The sequence below is a fragment of the Amphibalanus amphitrite genome, unplaced genomic scaffold, assembly GCF_019059575.1.
Source record: "Amphibalanus amphitrite isolate SeventyFive unplaced genomic scaffold, NRLGWU_Aamphi_draft 000031F_arrow, whole genome shotgun sequence".
In the NCBI taxonomy this organism is placed as follows: domain Eukaryota; kingdom Metazoa; phylum Arthropoda; class Thecostraca; order Balanomorpha; family Balanidae; genus Amphibalanus; species Amphibalanus amphitrite.
Genome location: NW_024881527.1, coordinates 591,057 through 610,223, shown reverse-complemented (window position 1 = coordinate 610,223; position 19,167 = coordinate 591,057). Strand labels below are relative to the sequence as shown.

Sequence of the window (19,167 nt, the reverse complement as noted above, 5' to 3'; positions counted from 1 at the left end):
AAAATTGATAGCCCAGGACAAGCTTTCGAAATAAACCTAATTTAATTCGCCTAGAGGTCATTGATACCGTCACAGGTCAGGTCAAATAAAAAATTATCAACATTTTGGCTTGATCACAAGTTGGGCTCTGGCCGCCGGCAAACAAATCAGATCAGGCTGATTTTTGGTTTACACACTCGTTAGTCGTAACTTCATGCTTAGGAATCCCTGAGAGCACCGAACTTGTATTTCGAATTTTTCAGGTCAAGGCCAGGTCATCCCAGGCCAGGTCCCGGAAATTTTATATTATGCAGCGGTCACGTGACACATGTTTTATGGTCCATTTCAGTCATATATTTTGAAAACAGTGTCGTATGAGTCATACGAGGCCAATTTTAGCTGAATTCATCTGAGGCCAGGTCACTTACAGGTCAAAAACGTCGAATTTTGAGGTAGAAATTTCTCAACAAAAAATGTATTCAACAGATGCAGTTTGAGCTCAGGAACACGATGAGGCTATTTATTTTGATGTACGATGTCGAAAATGTACTGCAAATTGATCTGACTAAAAATTTGTAATGGTAAAATATTGACTATAAAGCGTATAACTTAACTATTTTTGAAGATATTGGGCTAAAAGTTACTAGGGTAGGTCGTCGGTTTGTGTTCTATCACATAGGTATATCCCGTTTTTTCCAAAGCCAAAAAACTTTCAGGGAAAGGTTTAAAAACATAAATGTTTAGATTTTATATCTGTAAACTTAAATGTTTTCAAAGTTTCGAAATCTAGTGCAGCTTAATACCCCTGTGTAAAGTCCTCTCGTGCAAAGAACTTGGATCTAGCGTAAAAACTAAGCTCTTGAGAGCGATGTATTGCTATGGCCGGAGGCCGAGCTGGATTTAGTCGAGGAAAGATCCTAGACCAGGCTGATCTTTGACCTGTCACACAATTTATTATTTATACGCATTTTTATCATTACAAGCCCCACATACGATTTAAGACTTAGCTAAAAGCACATCGATCAGTTTTCAGTAACAAGCCTTCGCTTTACCATTGCCATTTTCCTCCTCCGATCGCACTCACGTATACTCGTATGGTTGACAGTCAAGGCATCTTAACCTACATCGGTGTTTCAACAAGCTGAGCTGAAGGCGAAAACATACAACCGTCTGAGGCTGTAAGACAGGAAAATTATTCATAATGCATCACCAATGCAGAAAATCTCGAAAGGCTTAGACTTTAAAGAGCACTGGATGAAGCCGCGCTTCCGCAGTTTGTGAGAAGAGGGCCCTGCAGGCACACGGCTGTTCACAGTGGTGAGGAACAGGCATTGCACCAGGCAGTGGACAGAGACACTGCCTGGGCGGCTGGTATCAACAGGTACCCAGTAAACGACAATCACTGCTGTCGACCGTTCCACGGAATAAGTCGTGCGTAGACAGATCGGGACGACAGGACAGCTGTCACCGTGTCAGCGAGAATCAGCCGACCAGAGGTGTGACAGTGCACGCTACAAGCTGGGTAGGAGCACCGTGACGGATGGCGACCAACAAATAACGACGACAGGGAGAGTAGAAATGAGGCTGCGGTTGCTCGTCTGCGCCCTGGTGAGTGGTGAAGGAACTCCCAGACTCAGTGGATGAAAAACCAACGATGACGGATTGTTTCACTCAGACCCCATTTAACTGCTCGATATTATAAATGCATTGTAGTCGTATTCTCTACCACAACACTGCGCAACAATTCCCTTTATGTCATGAACAAGCAATTCGTTTCAACCGTTATCATGAATTCCTCGAAGAACCTAGTGTTCGCCATAAAGCCACATGATGATAAATTAACCCTCGCATGTGTGCGGCGTTTGCCAGCTTCTAATGTGTAGGGGGGGGGGGTCGGTTGGACCCCCCCCTTGCCGTTTGGCCCCTGATCGAGCTAGAGCTTCGCGGAAAAAACGAGCGTGTTGCCCGTGACGAGAGGAAGCCGATGATACCCAATTTTAAGTCAGGTCAGGTCAATGACCCAAAGTCGGGAAAATCGGGAGCTGTTAGAAAGTCGTAAAGTGTGGCTGCTAAGGGGTTTTTCGGGGTGCTGATCACGAATGTCGTGTTAGTGTTGATCACAGATGATGTCTTTAAGCATTTAGACCAGGTCAGGTCAGGTCAGGTCAGGTCAACCAGCAGGCGTCGTGACGAGTATTCGTAGTACGTGTCAACCGCCTCTGACAGCTTCGTAACATGTTACGAAGGCACCAAAACCACTTCGTAAATGTTCAAATGGTTGCTAAATTCGAATTCAGCTCCAAAAACTAGCCTAGGAACATGTACAGCTCGAAAAAGTGAACCGAGGTCACCCGAGGTCACCAAAGGTCAATGACCTGACCTGACCTTCAGGTGACCTTGACACCCACCCTAATGCATGGAAGCACGTTAGGCGGCACGGGCGGACATCGATAGCAGCGCCTCTATCGGTCACTAGGGAAAGCTTGGCTGTAGGCGACGAAATACCGGCCGAGTTGTCACACGTTGAATAGGTTTATAGACATCCGCCTTGTGAAAAAGTTGAACTTTTGCCTTCAATATTTCTACAGGCAATTTCAGAAGTGTCTTCACATAGATTACAAAACCATTTATACTATTCTATTCACTTCAAGCCTTTCCTATTGTTCTCGACGAGATGCGAGAACTATTTCTTATTAGTGTTTCTAGCTTAGTAAAAGAACATATTATGCAAACGATGAAAAAAGCATAAATGGAAGATTTTATATGCAATTTTCTCTAACAATAAATGGTAAATTATCTACATATCAAGGAAAAGATGCATGCTAACTGATAATATAAAGTTCTTGGGGCCAGTTGTTTTCCTCTTTTCTTACGTCGCCCCAATGGCCGCGAATACACTAGTGATAACGCCTATCGAACATCAAATCACATGTTTGAACGTTTGAAACCACGAAAAGCTTGCAAACGCGCGGCTAATGCGAGCCGACATACGCAGAATCGCGATTCCGGCCAAACATGGTCTCGGAAAAGAGGTCACAGGTCAAAGGTCATTTGGGTCAGGGTCATGAAATTTTCAGGGTAGGTGTAAAATTGATCAATGTGAGGGTACTGAGAGTTTTGTCGCGATCGGGCGCTTTTTACGCGAGTTTTTCGCGAAAAACCATGGGGGGTCCATCCGACCCCCCTACACATGCGAGGGTTAATTATTTATAATTTGGTTTTGCGTGGCGCGAGAAAATACATCGCTAAGGACAAATCGGGACAAAACTAAATTAGAACCGGACCACCAAGTATCCAAACAATTTGCTTTTTTATTATTGGACCTGAATACCCATTCATTATACCCATCCAACTCCTTAATCAGCTTCTCTCGTTTACCAGACTGGGCTGTCACTGGCAACAGAAGATGATGTACCATATAACTCGCGATCGAAATTAACTAACTAGGGTCAGCGCAGCGCGGCTTGAGCTTAGTTATACGGGACAGGCTAAGTGATGAGTCGAAGCGGCAAATAAGTAGTGGAAGCCACAACTCACGCCATCCAAGCTGGCACATAGTTGAAACATTGTTCTGTTCCACGCAGGCCATGGTCGCCGTCGCTGATGGTGCGTTGGACGGTGCCGAAAGGACGGGTGTGGGCAGGGTAAACCGCCAAGGCAGAAGTCTGCTAAGCTTCTTTAGGGGCTTATTTGGCTCTAAACAGCGCCTGCCGTCGGCTGCTGGCCCGCTGGTGATTCGGCCGGTCATACAGCTCCTGTCGCCGCCGACCTGCAAGGTAGGGAGCACACGTGCATATACAGCAGGTTCTGAAACTGCGCTAACGGTGGCTCCGTGCCATCAGCCGACCGAGTTCACGCCGCGGCTTAGCCAGAGGGAAAACGTCCGCCACGGCATGCCAAGCGAAAACGCCTCAAATCCAAATTGGGAATCTTAAAAAACAGATGTGGGTTACAAGATCTAAATACTGTGCATATTTTCCCTAAGATCTTGAAGGCGGAAACCGAAAGTGGAAATTTCAGCGTGTCACTTTTTAGTCGATTTGCTATGCCGTTAACAATATTTCAAAAGCAATGCCGAGTAGTTTCGGAAGCTATTTTGATTCTTCGAGAATCACAGCTAAGATTGATTAAGGTTTGTCAATTTTTGTACTATTTGTGTCTTTGTTATATGGATTGTTGATTGAAGCGACGTATGCCGGAACTGTATACCATGCATGCTACTCGCGACTAATCTCTGCTTACCTTGTGGCAGGGTGCATCGTGCAGCGGCCCTGCGGTCAGCCCGCCAGCGGTCAGCGGCCCAGCAGTCAGCCCGTCGCAGTGCAGCCGCCACAGGCCGTGTCCCCAGGGCGTCTGCCTGCGGGGCCGGTGCGAGGCCTGCTCCTCCGACCCGCAGTGCGGCCGCGGCCGGCGGTGCTCCGGGGGCCGCTGTATGGCCCTCTTGAGCGCCGGGCAGCGCTGCTTCACTGACGGCAGCTGCCTCTCCAGGAATTGTCTGTACGGGCGCTGCGCCGCGTGCTCGCTCTACCAGCCCTGCGCCGAGCACGAGTACTGTCTGAGCGGCCAGTGCCGGCCGCCCGGTGAACTCGGAGAGCGATGTCATGTGGACAAGAACTGCCGGTCTCATGTCTGCCTGCGGAACAGCTGTACTGAGTGCAGGAACCACACGGATTGCAGAGCAGACCAATTCTGCTCGGAAGGCAGCTGTCACGCCAAGCGGTTGCTGTTCCAGAGCTGCCGTGACGGCTCTGAATGCAGCTCGGCACTCTGCGGCACTCAGAAGGTGTGTGTCGAGTGCCAGAGGACGGCCGACTGCCGGCAGGGCCGCTCGTGCCGCGTCGGTCACTGCGTGCCGTCCGAGGTCCTCGGCGGCTACTGCAGCGACGACTCCAACTGTCGTAGCGGCCGGTGCGGCCCGCTAGGAACCTGTGTCTCGTGTCGGGTGGACCGGGAGTGTCGCGGCGGTCACTTCTGCGCCAGGGGGGAGGGCGAATGCTACCCGTTCGGAGAGAAACTGGACTGGTGTACCGAAAACAGCCAGTGTCGCAGCCAAATCTGCTCCCCATCCCGCGTCTGCGCAGATTGTGTCTCACTTAGGGACTGCAAGGAGGGAGAGATCTGCTTTCAGAATCTATGCACCCCGATCTAAGCTTTTCCATATAAGCCAGCCGTGTTCTAAGCACTTAAGGAGACACAATAATGTTAATAGCGTAAAATTTTGATTACAAAAGACTTTCTATCGTGACACCGTCGGATACAGTGAAGGCTTGCATGGTCCATGTATTATGAATAATAAAACCGTGCCTAACGACGGGTCCTGAATCTGATATTACATTGGTCAGAGATCCGCGGAGCCTGGCGACACTTGACGAACCGAACATAGCAGAACAATGCCGGAAGATGCGAGGTGGTAGCACAGCCTACACCAACAAGTATGTAAACAAAAACAGACCTGTCTTATAGGTCACCCTGTATGACGGAAATGCGCCAATGCACCGCAATGTGAGCACACATTATGCTGCATGGCTATTCAACAACGTATATCAGGCTGAAAAGTAAGAATTATCTATCCATGCACAACAATAACGTCAACGAGCAGATGTCCTAGTAGTTATACGATTGTAAAATGCACATTGCACATTTATGTGTCCACTTATACTCTTTGGAAAAAAGCAACAGCTGTCGAAATCGGTTAAGGCATAGTTGCCTGGCGTTACTTCTCTTGCTTCAGTTTGCTGTTAACCTTCAGTCCCCAGGCGGCATCCACAATGGCCAGGGTCAATGTTAGGGCGGCCATACCGGAGGCTAGTAGCGACAGTCCCACCTCCTGTATAACTGTAGCCCCCAGCGGCGGCCAGGCCGCCTTGCCCATATTGTAAACGGCTCCGTACGCAGACGACACCAAGGCATGACCACGCAGGTTGTCTTGCAGGCCGGCGGCCACCGAGCAGCGCAGCAGCAGGCCCAGCAGTGGCAGGCGTGCACACTGGCAGAACGCCTCACGTACCGCCATGCCGACGCCGAGCAGCGCGCGGGATGGCGGCAGATCTAGAGGAGGCGCCGGCGGCATCAGCAGCACCCCGAGAGCGGTAGGTGGCAGACAGGCGGCCACCAGCAGGAATGTGTTGCGCATAGAGTCGGCCAGCCGGCTCCATGCTGGACTTACGACAGCAAATGACAGCCGCGAAGCCACGTAGAAGAGGCCCAGTTCTGAGGACTCGACGTTCAACTGCTGCTGAACGTACGGTCCAAGACTGGGGTCCAGTGCCCACCAATTCATAGAGGCAATGAACAATGTGGTAAAGATGAGCCAGTTGTCCGGACAGCAGAGTACCACTCTCAACATCTTCATGTAGCTCTGTTGCTCCGCCCGATGGTCAGCGTCTTTTTGCTGCGCCTCTGTCTTGCTGCCACTCTCAGTGCTGCCTGCCGCGGGCATAGCCTTCGCCACAACATTAATCGCCGCAGTGGCGAGCAGTAGTCCTCCAAGAGTGTAGAACGGCAGACCGTACCCTCCAAGCACGTACAGGCCTCCCCCGAAAGCTGGGCCGACGCAGAGGCCCACCGCTTTTCCTGCATCCAGGACTCCGATGCCCACGTTCACCCGACCTGGGAACTGGTTGATGACGATAGTTCTGGCTGAGGTCAGTACGGCTGCCGTGCCCACCGCTTCGGCGGCGCGCACGATAAGACAGCCGGCCAGAAACGCTGCCGGTCCGGGGACGTGCGTCAGAAGACCAAACGTCACTGTGGCGACACCGGCGACCACCAGACCGGCTAGGTAGAGGCGTTGGACGCCGAGCCGCGGCGCCAGCCAGCCCATGACTGGGTAGGCGATCATTTCGCCCAGGGCGAAGGCGCTGAACACTGCTCCGGCGGCGGTCAGACTGAGGCCACGCCGCCGGGCCTCGCCGGGGAAGAAGGGTAACTGGACGGACTGGCAGAAGCCGTCAAGCACGGCGCCAAGCGACAGACAGATAAGCAGCCGCCGCTGGGCCCAGGAGAGCGGCGGCAGGGCCCCGGCGGCAGGCTGTCCACAGCCGCCACTGGTCTTGGTTTCCGCAGTGGTGGCGGGGACAGCGGGACGGTCTCCGGCAGCGCCGTATTTGAGCCTACGAGCTCCCTCACCAGCTACCTGAGTCTTCGCGGCAACCTTTTCCATTATGGTATCGTCTTTGTCATTAGTTGCGGAAATGAGGCTGACGTCACGTATTCCGTGAGTTTCTACTCGGTTAGGCGGCGAAGTTTCCTTGGTGCCCGGCACCTGGTCCACCTGCGGTGTCAAGGCGTCTCCGTAGTCGGGAGTGGAGACCAGGTCGCACGCTCTACCGACGGCCCTGGCAAACTGACTATGTTTGGCGGCCATTTTCTATCATATGATTCACTTTTGTGTTCTCTTGACTGAATTGTTTGATCGGTTCTTCGTTTACAGATCAGAAGCTGAAATATTTATTAGTTAGAAACATGATGAGGGTCACTATATTTAAACAGCTTTTACATTCTGGCCTTCCGAAGAAAAATAGTTGTTTAACCCGCGCCCGGCTGGGGGTCCTGGATTTCCACGCCCTGCTGGGGGGGGGGTTGAACACCCCTCCTTCTAACTCGGCTCCTGGGCCACGTAGCGATACGCGGAAGGCGGCGTTCGAAAGAGCGTCAAAAATAAGAAAGAAATCTGCACTTCGGTCACTTTTGGTCAGGTCAAAGGTCAGGTCACCAGAGGTCATTGAAGGCAAAAATTCGCCGATTTGTAGGTCAGATGTCGACAATTTTCAACAAATCGACGCACAGCTCGGAAACTAAATAAGCTACAGCGCCGCGGAAAAGTTCATTTGATAGCCCTATTAACGCTCTTTCTGAATAATTCTCTCGGATTCGACCTACCGTCAACGGTTTTGCCTGCAGGGGGCAAAAACTACCAAAATAGCGATTTTTTCGGAAACGGTTTTCTGCAATAACTTCTGACGCATACCTTGCACGAACATTCTTTTGCCAGCATCGTGTTCCTCTCGTCAAGACGCCTCGAATAAATTATCACTTGACCTTGAAAGGTCAACTTGAAAATTTGACCTCAGGTCAAGGTGACCTGACCGGCAAGGGTCAAGTTGCATTTCAGTCGATCCGTATCGTCGAGCCAAACACAACAAAGGTGTTTTAATCGCTCTAGCATGCCTCTACCAAAAGCTATTCGCGAAAAAAACAGTCAGATACCATCGGTGGCCTGAGATGACCTTTGAGGTATAAAAAGGGGTCACGGGTGCCATTTTCATGTTCAGTGTGTCAAAGATACTAGTAATTCAGTGTTTTAGAGTGTTTATAATGACTTCCGTCTAAAAAAGGCGACTTTAAATTTTCTCCCATTGACTTGTAATGGCGAGTTCGCAAAATTGACCTGACCTTAGGTCATCGATAGTCACTCGGTGTGGCTTTGGCAGACATTGAACAGTAAGGTCACTTGACCTGACCTGGTGACCTCTTAAGAGTGACCTGGGTCTGAAATTTTCGCAACATATGTAGAAAAGATGTATGATATAGTGTGCCAAAAACTGTAGGGGGAGTGTTCAAACACCCCCTCAGCAGGGCGCGGGTTAATTGCCTAGCCGCATACACATAGTTTAACACGCGCACTGCAGCGGGTCTGAGCCGAACACGAACTGCAGGGGGGGGGGGGGTGAAAACAACCCCCCACCCCCTGAGATCTCGTAAACGGCGCAACGTAGCGACAAGCGGTAAACGGCGTTGGATAGGTTTCGATGAGATCTGCAAGAAATACAAAGATCATTTTTGGGTCAGGTAAAAAACGAGGTCAGCAGAGGTCACCAAACTCAAAATGTTGCGATTTTTTAGCGATCTCGACATCCCTCCATATTTCCCGCTTTATCTCGGGAACTAGATGAGCTAGAAAGTTGTGAAAAAGCATTCGATAGCTGTTGAAACGCTCTTTCGCTAACCTATCCTCAGATTTGACCTAAGGTCAACGGTTCAGCCTATAGAGGTCATGTAATGTCAGATCAATATTGCAAATTTTCCGGAAATGCTTTTTCTGCAATAACTTTTCTTCCCAAAGAGATAGAGATATAATTCACACACCATCGTTCTTAGCTCGTCAAGGCACATCGAATGGTATATAATATGACCTCGAAAGGTCAAGTTCAAAAGTTGACCTCAGGTCAAGGTCATGACCTGACCGAAATAGGTCATGTTGCATATCATTCGATCCGCATTGACGAGACAAACACGATAAACGTCGAATGGAGTCTCTATCTCTATTCAATTAAAAGTTATTGAAGAAAAACCGTTGGTGACCGTTGAATTGCATACTGGGCCCCAAAAAGTGACCTGACCTAAGGTCACAGAAATAAAAATTTCGAAATATAGAAAATGTTCCTTATGGTCTCCTAATATGTTTCTGAAAGTTTCATAGCATTCAGTCAAATGGTGTGGATGTAGCATAGCGTCAAACTTTTTATGAGGTGAGGTCACTTATCGTGACCTGGTGACCTGACCTTGCATGACCTAACACTAATGTTTTCAGAGGTGATGTAAAATTGTTTGATGAACAGCTATACAAAGTTTCAAAGTCGTAGCTTCACTGGTTTTTTAGTTACAGCGAAAAAAACAGAGGGGGGTTGAAAACAACCCCCCCCCCCTGCAGTGCGCGTGTTAAAGTTCGCTTAGTGCCTGCTAACTGTTTAATGCTATTACAGCCGTTTCCACGACGGAATAACGGGTACCTAATAGATACCTGTTTGATCCGTTGATAGCTCAGAAATTTTAGTAATTCTTTATGGTAGGTTTCCCACCTTTCGAATGAGTGCCCCGTTACTTTGCTGTTTTTTTCACTAAATATTATATGAATTTATTTTATCTAGGGTGTACGTTTACCACTCACGTGACCTAAACTCTAAAGTGTAAGCACGTTTATGAAATTCTCAAATCTGATACCTAGGCCCAATCTTACCAAATGCCGTGAATGCGCATTTACGGCATTTGGTAGCATTTTAAACTACTCAACATTCATTTATTCATTCGTTTGGGCAACATTCATAATCATTTACGTTACCAAAATCATCGGATAAGATTAGCTGGATGTAAATAAAAAGGATAGACCCCGGCCAGTGCTGCCAAATCCTATTTACGGCATTGGTAAGATTGGGCCCTAGTGCTGGTACAATATATGTATACTGAGCTGCCAGCTGCGGGTGACCAAGCTCTCCCAATTCCACGCTGGCTTGGCTTTGGAGCCGCAGCAGACGGCGGCGGATTTGATGCACCCGGGCACCACCATGGCTGACCGAGCTCTCCCAATTCCACGCTGGCTTGGCTTTGGAGTCGCAGCAGACGGTGGCGGTCAAGGTCACTGCTAAGGCGGCGGCAGATTTGTTGCGCTCGGGCACCACCAGGTCCCGCGCAGCGTCGAGCTGGGGAAAGGGAAGCCGGTTATTTAGTTGCCAGGCTGATTTGCTCCCTCATAGTGGAAAGGGGGCTACTAGAACCGAAAATTGATTTGTTTGTAAATAAATAAGCGATTTGATGGCGAAAATCAACTAGATTACAGCCTCTAAAAATATTTTGAAGGCAAAAAGACTTCAGTTGTAGGAATTCTAAGGCCTTAAAGGCTTGGTACTTTTCATGTATCAATTCATAGGTTCCACCGTGAAAGTCCCGTCGTGAAAACGGCCATTTTGTACCCTACAGTATATTTAGCCCGCGCCCCGTAGGGGAGAGGGGCCGAAACGGTCTCTCCCTGTCCTTTTCCGTAGATAACTCTCAAACGGCTGCAGATATCGTCACCAAACTTTCAGGACTCCTCCAGGCATCAATTTTACACATCGTGACTAAAGTAATTTCCAGAGGCTATGATAGATTGGCCGCAAGTGACATCAGAATGACGTCGTGTTCTGCCACTTTCGACCCCCAAAAAAGGTTTCGCGAGAAGAGCTGTCAGCCCTACAGCATTGAAGATACAGAAAAACGTTCAAAACATAGAAGGTGTAGAATAAACGGGACTACAAAACTGCTATTCCTGATTTTTTTATTTTTTTGACCCCTAAAATAAGTCATTTTTTGGATATAATAGCCAAAAAATAAAAGAAAAATTACTTGAGTTTCGAAAAGTAAAACAAATATCTGATAGCCCACACCGTGTTCTATCTACATATCAAATTTGAGATCAATACCTCTTTTATTGGCTATGTTCTCCCTCGCCCGCACATGCCATTTTCCCATCCTAGAACGCACATGGGGGGGTTGCCACCCCCCCCACCCCCCGCGCCATTTCGTTCCTGTTGGAGATAGAGTTTAGCGGTAAAGACCAAAAAGATTCTTTGGGAAGAGACGAATCCAATGATACCCAGTTTTACCTTCTCAGGTCAGTCATTGACCTTCCAGGTCAGGTCAAACTAAAAAAATGTTGCTGTTTTGGGTCACCGTTGGATATCAAGTGCGCTGCTTATCGTATAGGTACCGATGATGATTAGAGGTGGCAAAAGATGAAAATTTTGGGAACCAGACTCGAACCAGACCCGGCTGGACATTTCTGGAACCAGTCGGACCCGGTCTTTAGTTGGAATCGGAACCAGTTGGACCCGTTTCTCAAAGGTCAATTAATACAAACTACTTGTACCTAGGTATCATTAGTTGCATCATGTAAACAGCCTATTTCCCACTGGGAATACTCATGAGCTACTGTGTGTAAAGAAACATTCACTTCATATTTTGCAATAATGTGTAGTGTGCAAGATGTATAGTTTATAGTAGGACCCGGTTGGACCCGTCAGAAAATTTCCAGGAACCGGTCTGGACCCAGATGGGTCCAGACTGGTTCTTTGGACCGGGTCCTCGGGTCCACATTTTGCCACCTCTAATGATGATACCGTTTTCTGGTGCCAAACCTAACCCACATAATCGCATTTGTCATGTAAAATGGACCATAACATGTCTCACACGACACTTTCATATTGTGAGCCTCCGTGACCTGACCTCTGTGACCTGACCTGTATCAGTGACCTCAAATAGCATAAGATGTGTTTGATGGACAATTCCCCATCGATGATTTTCAATGGTATTCCTTTTTACTCGATTTTACAAAACATTTCGTGAAATGCCTGTTAACGGTGAAAATTCAACCTTTGACCTGACCTGTGCCGTCATCGGTTAAGCTTAAGTCAATGAAATTAGGTCAATAGGTAGTTCACTGTTATGGCTATCCAACGCCGTTTGAATTTTGAAAATCGACCGGTAACTTTCCAAGATCTTAGGGGGGCCGAAACGCCCCCCTCCCCCTACGAGTGGTAGGGTCCGCCGATAGCCCTGCGGGGCATAGGTAGGACGAAAGAGAAGGGTGCAAATAGTTTTCAGACGTGGTACAGTCGGCTACAGGTTGATGGTCCCCTACTCTTTATCCACCGGGTCCCCATGGCTCAGCATTGGCAGCAGCCGCCTGGTACCGTTAGGCTGTGTGTTAGGCTGTGCGAATTTTAGGCGTCACGGTCGGCACGCACGCCGTTTGACATCAGCTCGGGTCGCCGGATGGAGCGTTTTGTAGACCTGTTGCGTCAGACCAGCGAGACAAGCCAGAGCGATGAAAACACCTTAGATGTGTTCAGGTTGACGGTACGGATCGACTGATATGCAACATGGCCTTTTCCGGTCAGATTATGACCTTGACCTGAAGCCAAGTTTTCAATGTGAACTTTCAAGGTCAAATTATGGTTTATTCAACAATTATCGACGAGAGGAACACGATGCTGTCAAAATAAATGTCGTGTATTTAGTCAAAAGTTATTACAGAAAAAAAAAATCGTTAAAACGGCAATTTCCGAGTTTTTGCCCCCTAGAGGTTAAACATTTTTTTTTTACATACGGCATATATCCTGAGTAACGATCAGATATCCGGCATAACGTTCGTAGTCGGTACAAGAGGCCCACCGAAGAAGAGCGACGGGCAAGTGTCGTCGCCCATGCCGCCCGTGAAGATTAGGTATCAAGAGGTGCTTGCGAGAAGGCGCGTCAAACGAGGGACTGCGTGGTCGACCATCGCGTGAATACACGATTGTTTAACGCAAGCTTTGATTTAATTTCAAATAGTTTACAATTACATCATGGCAACAACTCACGGACGCGACTCATGACTCAGTCGTTAATCCGTCGCGAACGACTCAGCAGCACCTTATAGGTACACACGGCTCCATTAATAGGTACTTACTGGGCTGTGTGAGGTCCAAGGCACACCTGTAGACTGGCACAGACAGAACCGACGTATCCTATGGAGCACAGTTATAGACCTGTGTGACGGGGGAAGAGGTCAGTCGCTATGTGCGCCAGATTCGCTGAAAAATACATGTAACGTGATAATATCAGCATGCAGCGTCACGATACCGTGCTGCACATGGACATATTGATACCTGTACAGTGTAGATAACTTCAGCCTATACGGGAGCGTAGCCTAACACAGCCTGCATTATATGTAGGTACACCTTTTTACGCCCAATTTCGGTGGCAGCGCGCACATTTCGGTGATAGTGCAGGCGATTTCGACGATTCGACACAGTGCATTCATATATTGAATAGGCGGCACGGCATTCGTCATGCACTGTAAAACAGTTTTGCACTTAGGTCAGAAACCAGCACCCTGCATCTGCCAAATGGGTGCTTAGCCTGCTGCAATAAGCAGGTAAGTACATGGTGCTGGTTTTTGACCAAATTGCTAAACTGTTACATTGCATTAGGGAACGCTATTCCGTTATAGATCAACCAAAAGTGGCCAGGGTTCAGATATATGAGGAAAAGTGTCCATCATTTGTCAGGCCCTTTCAATTTGGACAGACGACATGTGTCTCTAATAATGCTCAAATATCCGGCATAACGTTCGTAGTCGGTACAAGCGGCCCCGACCGAAGAAGAGTGACGGGCAAGTGTCGAGTATATACTGAGTGAAGTCCATGCCGCCCGTGGAGATTATTAGGAGGTGCTTGTGAGAATGCGCGTCAAACGGGCGACTGCGTGGTCGACCGTCGCGTTGTCAAAAATGTGTTTTCTATGGAGCACCGAAATTACTTGAATATCTAACCTATTGGTTTAATTGTTCTGTGGCACACCAAATTCCAATGAAAATGACGACGTAGTACAGTCCGGCGAAACTAAAATCGCTCATCACTGAAAATGAGTTTCAATCTGTCGAAATTGGTTGCACGATTACTGAACCGCATATTTGACCGTAAAAGGGGTACATACTACGCTGTATTAGTTTCATGAAATACCTAAGAATAAACGCTGCGGTACAGGTGAGTGTGAATAGGCCAATTATTGAAAATGAACAATAGCCCTTTTGTGCGTAGCGGTGGGAACCGCATGTGTACCAGCGCATGTGTCGAGCCCGTCATGAGATCCAGATCGATCCATATATACCAGCTGAAAGCAGACCACATGGGTGTGTGCAATAAATGCAATTTTGGTCCCCCACTTACGATCTTTTTGAACCGCTGCACAGGTTTAAAAATGCGCCCGCCATTTTTATGTTTGGGGTAATTGATGTGTCTAATTTTATCACAATAACGATTTAACGACTATTCACTATTGATTAACAATTAATGATTTTCATGACGATTCTAGAGTGACAAAGAAATGAATTTTTTACACAAGGTGACAAAATGATGCAGCTGAAGCAATCAAATAATGAGACTGTTCGGTCATAACATGCAGCAGAATGCGTGGAAAACTGCGCCAGTCGCATTTTACGCCCTTTTAGGAAATGGGCCGCTGGACGCGTGCTCTGACCGCATGCGGAGTCCAACGCGCTTTACCTACTGACTGAGCTACCGGTTTTGTGAAGCTTTGTTATTATTTTTTGGAGGGGGGGGGTAAAGAAGTGCTTTATGTTTAGTAAAAAAGAAAATGAAGCTCGCAGAGTCGGCCACAAGTGTGTAGGGACTACTAAGTAGGTTAGTCCATAGCAGACTGTCACACAGGTGTGGTCCCCGCTGAGCACAATGGAGAAGCACTGGCGGGCCAAGCGCTGGCGCCAAGTCGGTGCTGAGAAACAAAACCAAGTTGGTGAGGAGCGGAGCGACATTTGCTGCCTGTCCTGCCACAGGTAAGATTCGGCTGGTTATTTTGTGGGAAAAAAAGAAAAGACCCTGCCGTCAATTTTTTTTTTTTTGGCGAGATGGTGTGAATATCAAAGTAGAAAAGTATACTTTAGCCTAATTCAATCGCTCGGTTTTACTCTTCTGTGTATCTTATTCAAATAGTACTCAACTTACAAAAACGTTGTTTTTGGTTAAATACTTTAAAGGGACCCTTCCACCTTCAAAAAAGTTAATGAATTGGCATGAAAGTGATCTCGCTCGGTTCAGAAAGAGCAAAAACGAATATCTACCAAATTTCACCGAAAAATATTCACCGGTTTTCAAGATATTAGACTTTTACTTTTGTTTACATTTTTGGGATCTCCGCTGTTCCTAGCGACTTCATTTTGGAAGTGCGGCGTTCGCGGCAGATGTTGCGCGCAAATAGCATATACCACCACTGCTTTACAAAGATGTTAGTATAAGGTTTTAACCCTGGCCGGCACAGGGGGGATGATTGATGCACCCCCCCCCCCTAAGGTTTTTCGCGAATAACTCGCGTAAAAAGCGGCCGATCGCGACGAAACTTTCAGCACCCTCGCACTGATCAATTTTACACCTACCCTGAAAATTTTATGACCTTGACCCAAATGACCTTTGACCTGTGACCTCTTTTCCGAGACCATGTTTGGCCGGAATCGCGATTCGGCGTATGTCGGCTCGCATTAGCCGCGCGTTTGCAAGCTTTTCGTGGTTTCAAACGTTCAAACATGTGATTTGATGTTCCTCCCATACATTAGGGTGGGTGTCAAGGTCACCTGAAGGTCAGGTCAGGTCATTGACCTTTGGTGACCTCGGGTGACCTCGGTTCACTTTTTTTAGTTTTACACGTCTAAAGGCTAGGTTTTGGAGCTGAATTCGAATTTAGCAACCATTTGAAAATTATGAAGTAGTTTTGGTGCCTTCGTAACATGTTTATACGAAGCTGTCAGAGGCGGTTGACACTTATTACGAATACCCGTCACAACCCCTACCGGTTGACCTGACCTGACCTGACCCGACCTGGTCTAAATGCTTAAAGACATCATCTCTGATCAAAACTAACACGATATTCGTGATCAGCACCCCGGAAAAGCTCATAGCAGCCACACTTCACGACTTTCTAACAGGTCCCGATTTTCCCGGTTTTCGGGTCATTGACCTGACCTGGAAGGTCACCCGATGACCTAGGACCTTAAAATTGGGTATCATCGGCTTCCTCTCGTGACGGGCAACACGCTCGTTTTTTTCCGCGAAGCTCTAGCTCGATCAGGGGCCAAACGCGAGGGGGGGAGGTCTTCGACCCCCTTGTGCCGTCGAAGGACGCAAAATGGCCTGTGCCGGCGAGGGTTAAAATCGTTAGATCACCGCTGAGTGCTGACGTCACAAATTCTATGGGGGCATCTCAATGCATTAGCACCTTAGAATCCGAAAACTGCAAGTTTAAAATTCCATATCTCCGAATTAAAGCATTTTTCGATGTTGTGAGTGCACAAACCGGTATTTGCAGGCCATGGCCACCAATTTGGCTAGCTCAACTCAAAACTTATGTTAAGCCTCGCCCGTATAGGGGGGGGGGTCGAACGGACCCCCCATGGTTTTTCGCGAATAACTCGCGTAAAAAGCGGCCGATCGCGACGAAACTTTCAATACCCTCGCGTTAATCTATTTTAACCTACCCTGAAAATTTTATGACGCTGACCCAAATGACCTTTGACCTGTGACCTACTTTTCGAGACCATGTTTGGCCGGGATCACGATTCGGCGTATGTCGGCTCGCATTAGCCGCGCTTTTGCAGTCTTTTCGTGGTTTCAAGCGTTCAAACATGTGATATGATGATGCCCCCATGCATTAGGGTGGGTGTCAAGGTCACCTGAAGGTCAGGTCAGGTCATTGACCTTTGATGACCTCGGTTCATTATTTCGAGTTTTACATGTTTCTAGGCCAGTTTTTGGAGCTGAATTCGAATTTAGCAACCATATGAACATTTACGAAGTAGTTTTAGTGCCTTCGCAACATGTTACGAAGCTGTCAGAGGCGGTTGACACCTACTAGGAATACCCGGCAGGACTCCTACTGGTTGACCTGACCTGACCTGACCCGACCTGGACTAAATGCATGAAGACATCATCTGTGATCAAAACTATTATGATATCCGTGATCAGCACCCCGAAAAACCGCATAGCAGCCACACTTTACGACGTTCTAACAGGTCCCGATTTTCCCGACTTTTGGGTCATTGACCTGACCTGCAAGGTCAACCAATGACCTAGGACCCTAAAATTGAGTATCATCAGCTTCCTCTCGTCACGGGCAGGCACGCTCGTTTATTCCGCGAAGCTCTAGCCCGATCAGGGGCGAAACGACAAGGGGGGTCAAACGGACCCCCCCCCCCCGTATACGTTCGCGGCTGGAAAAACACCAATACGGGCGAGGGTTAAGGTGGGATGGTCACTTGCTTCAATTTTGTCAATTTTGCTTCAATTTTGTTTTGCTTCAATTGAGTCTGAATTGATTAAGAATGTTGTTTGAGTTGTTTGAGCCTTTTTGTTAAAAGACAACTTTTTCCAGCGAAATTTTACCCTTGCGTCACCTCTTGGAACTTTGCTGGGTGAAATGCATTAATTTGTATCACCAGGTATCACCCTTCTCTGCTCTCTTAACCTCAGCTTCTTGGCTGATGCATAAACCAAAGTAGGACATAGAATGTAGGTACAGTAGGTCTATTAAAAAAGTCCCCGGCACCAGTGGGCGCTGCCTTCGCTGAGCCGAACCCCCGTCTGCCTGTCCCATATCGCGCCGGGCTCAGGTCATAGGGTCAGCGGGGCCGCTCGGTCCGGCCCGCGGGCGGTGGACGGGCGGCCGGTAACGCTTTCCGCCAGCCAGCTGTAGAATCCAACAAACGGGACGGCCGCCGCTCAGCGCAGCGAAACCGGTGTTGAAGAATAGCAGTAGATGTTCATGGCCACAATGATTATGAGAAAGTCATTGTTAGCCCGTGCCCCACAGGAATGCCTATGCACGCCCTGTTGGAGGGAAAATGGGGATTGAGCATCATTCTTATAACTCAGCTTTGGGCATTTAAGTGGCATTCGAAGTAGCGTCAAAAGTAGCAAAAAGAAGAAATATACTTCAGCCAATTTTAGATCGCGTCAGAGCCAGAGGTCATGTCATCAGAGGTCACCGGTGGTAAAATTTTGCTTGGACAGGGTGCGTTGCGCGCACCGGTGCATTGGGTTTCCAGTTTCCATGGAAAAATCAACAGACTCGGGAGCTCGCAACGCTAGCGTGGAGCCGAATTCATATCAACCGCCGCAACAATGCAGCAGCGCAGCGCAGCGTGCTGCAACGCAGGGCCGGGAAACACCGCCCAGGGCTATCCATGTGTCAGGGCAATCCAACCCACGTGATGGGCTCGGCCCCAGCGGAGCATGAGGTCCAGGACTCTCGCCCAGGCCCCCTGTCTCCCCCTAATTCCTGTCATCCTTCCCACTCTGAAATCGACCGAGCCTAACCTAACACAACAATCAGCTCGTTTACCGCTATGTCTGAATAATATTGTCAGATTTAATAAAGGCGAACGGCTTAGCACGTAAATAACAGCAACTGCCACCATCGGTATTATGAGAAAACCAATTGCTTTTCCACAAACACTCAAAAGTTTTTAGCTTAAAACTTGCTTGAAATTAATTTTACCAGCCTCGTGTTCCTCTTATAAAAAAAAAAAACGCTTCGAATGAATCAAAAGTTGATCTATAAAGGTCATTTGAAAAATTTGGCCTATGTTCAAAGACATGACTTGACCAGAAATGGTCATGATGCATAGCAGGATATTAGATTCGTATCGTGGAACTTTACAAACACTTTAGATGATTTCATAACTTAAGCATGTCTATCAAAAATGATTATGACATGGCTCATATATAAGATGGGTGTGTGATCATGCTTACTAGTATGTTTAACGCAACTGATAATGTTCTGTTGGTCACAATTTCTATATTTAATTTATTCTCCCGGATTTCATATTTCTATTAATGACACCTTGACGATGTCGAGAAAAAAACGCTTAGGAGATTTAACAGC

At 47.8% G+C, this 19,167-nt stretch overlaps 2 protein-coding genes across 2 annotated transcripts; one reads left to right on the top strand and one right to left on the bottom strand.

Moving 5' to 3' along the window:
• Positions 1–3,565: 3,565 nt before the first annotated feature.
• Positions 3,566–5,356, top strand: LOC122367535 (keratin-associated protein 29-1-like). The gene is made up of 2 exons (XM_043340736.1): positions 3,566–3,755; positions 4,232–5,356. Exons 1-2 carry the CDS (start codon positions 3,567–3,569, stop codon positions 5,126–5,128), a joined length of 1,086 nt encoding a protein of 361 aa, XP_043196671.1. The 5' UTR covers position 3,566; the 3' UTR covers positions 5,129–5,356.
• A 336-nt stretch (positions 5,357–5,692) lies between these two features.
• Positions 5,693–7,141, bottom strand: LOC122367275 (MFS-type transporter SLC18B1-like). The gene has a single exon (XM_043340235.1). The coding sequence runs from the start codon at positions 7,139–7,141 to the stop codon at positions 5,693–5,695; it is 1,449 nt and encodes a 482-aa protein (XP_043196170.1).
• Positions 7,142–19,167: the final 12,026 nt, after the last annotated feature.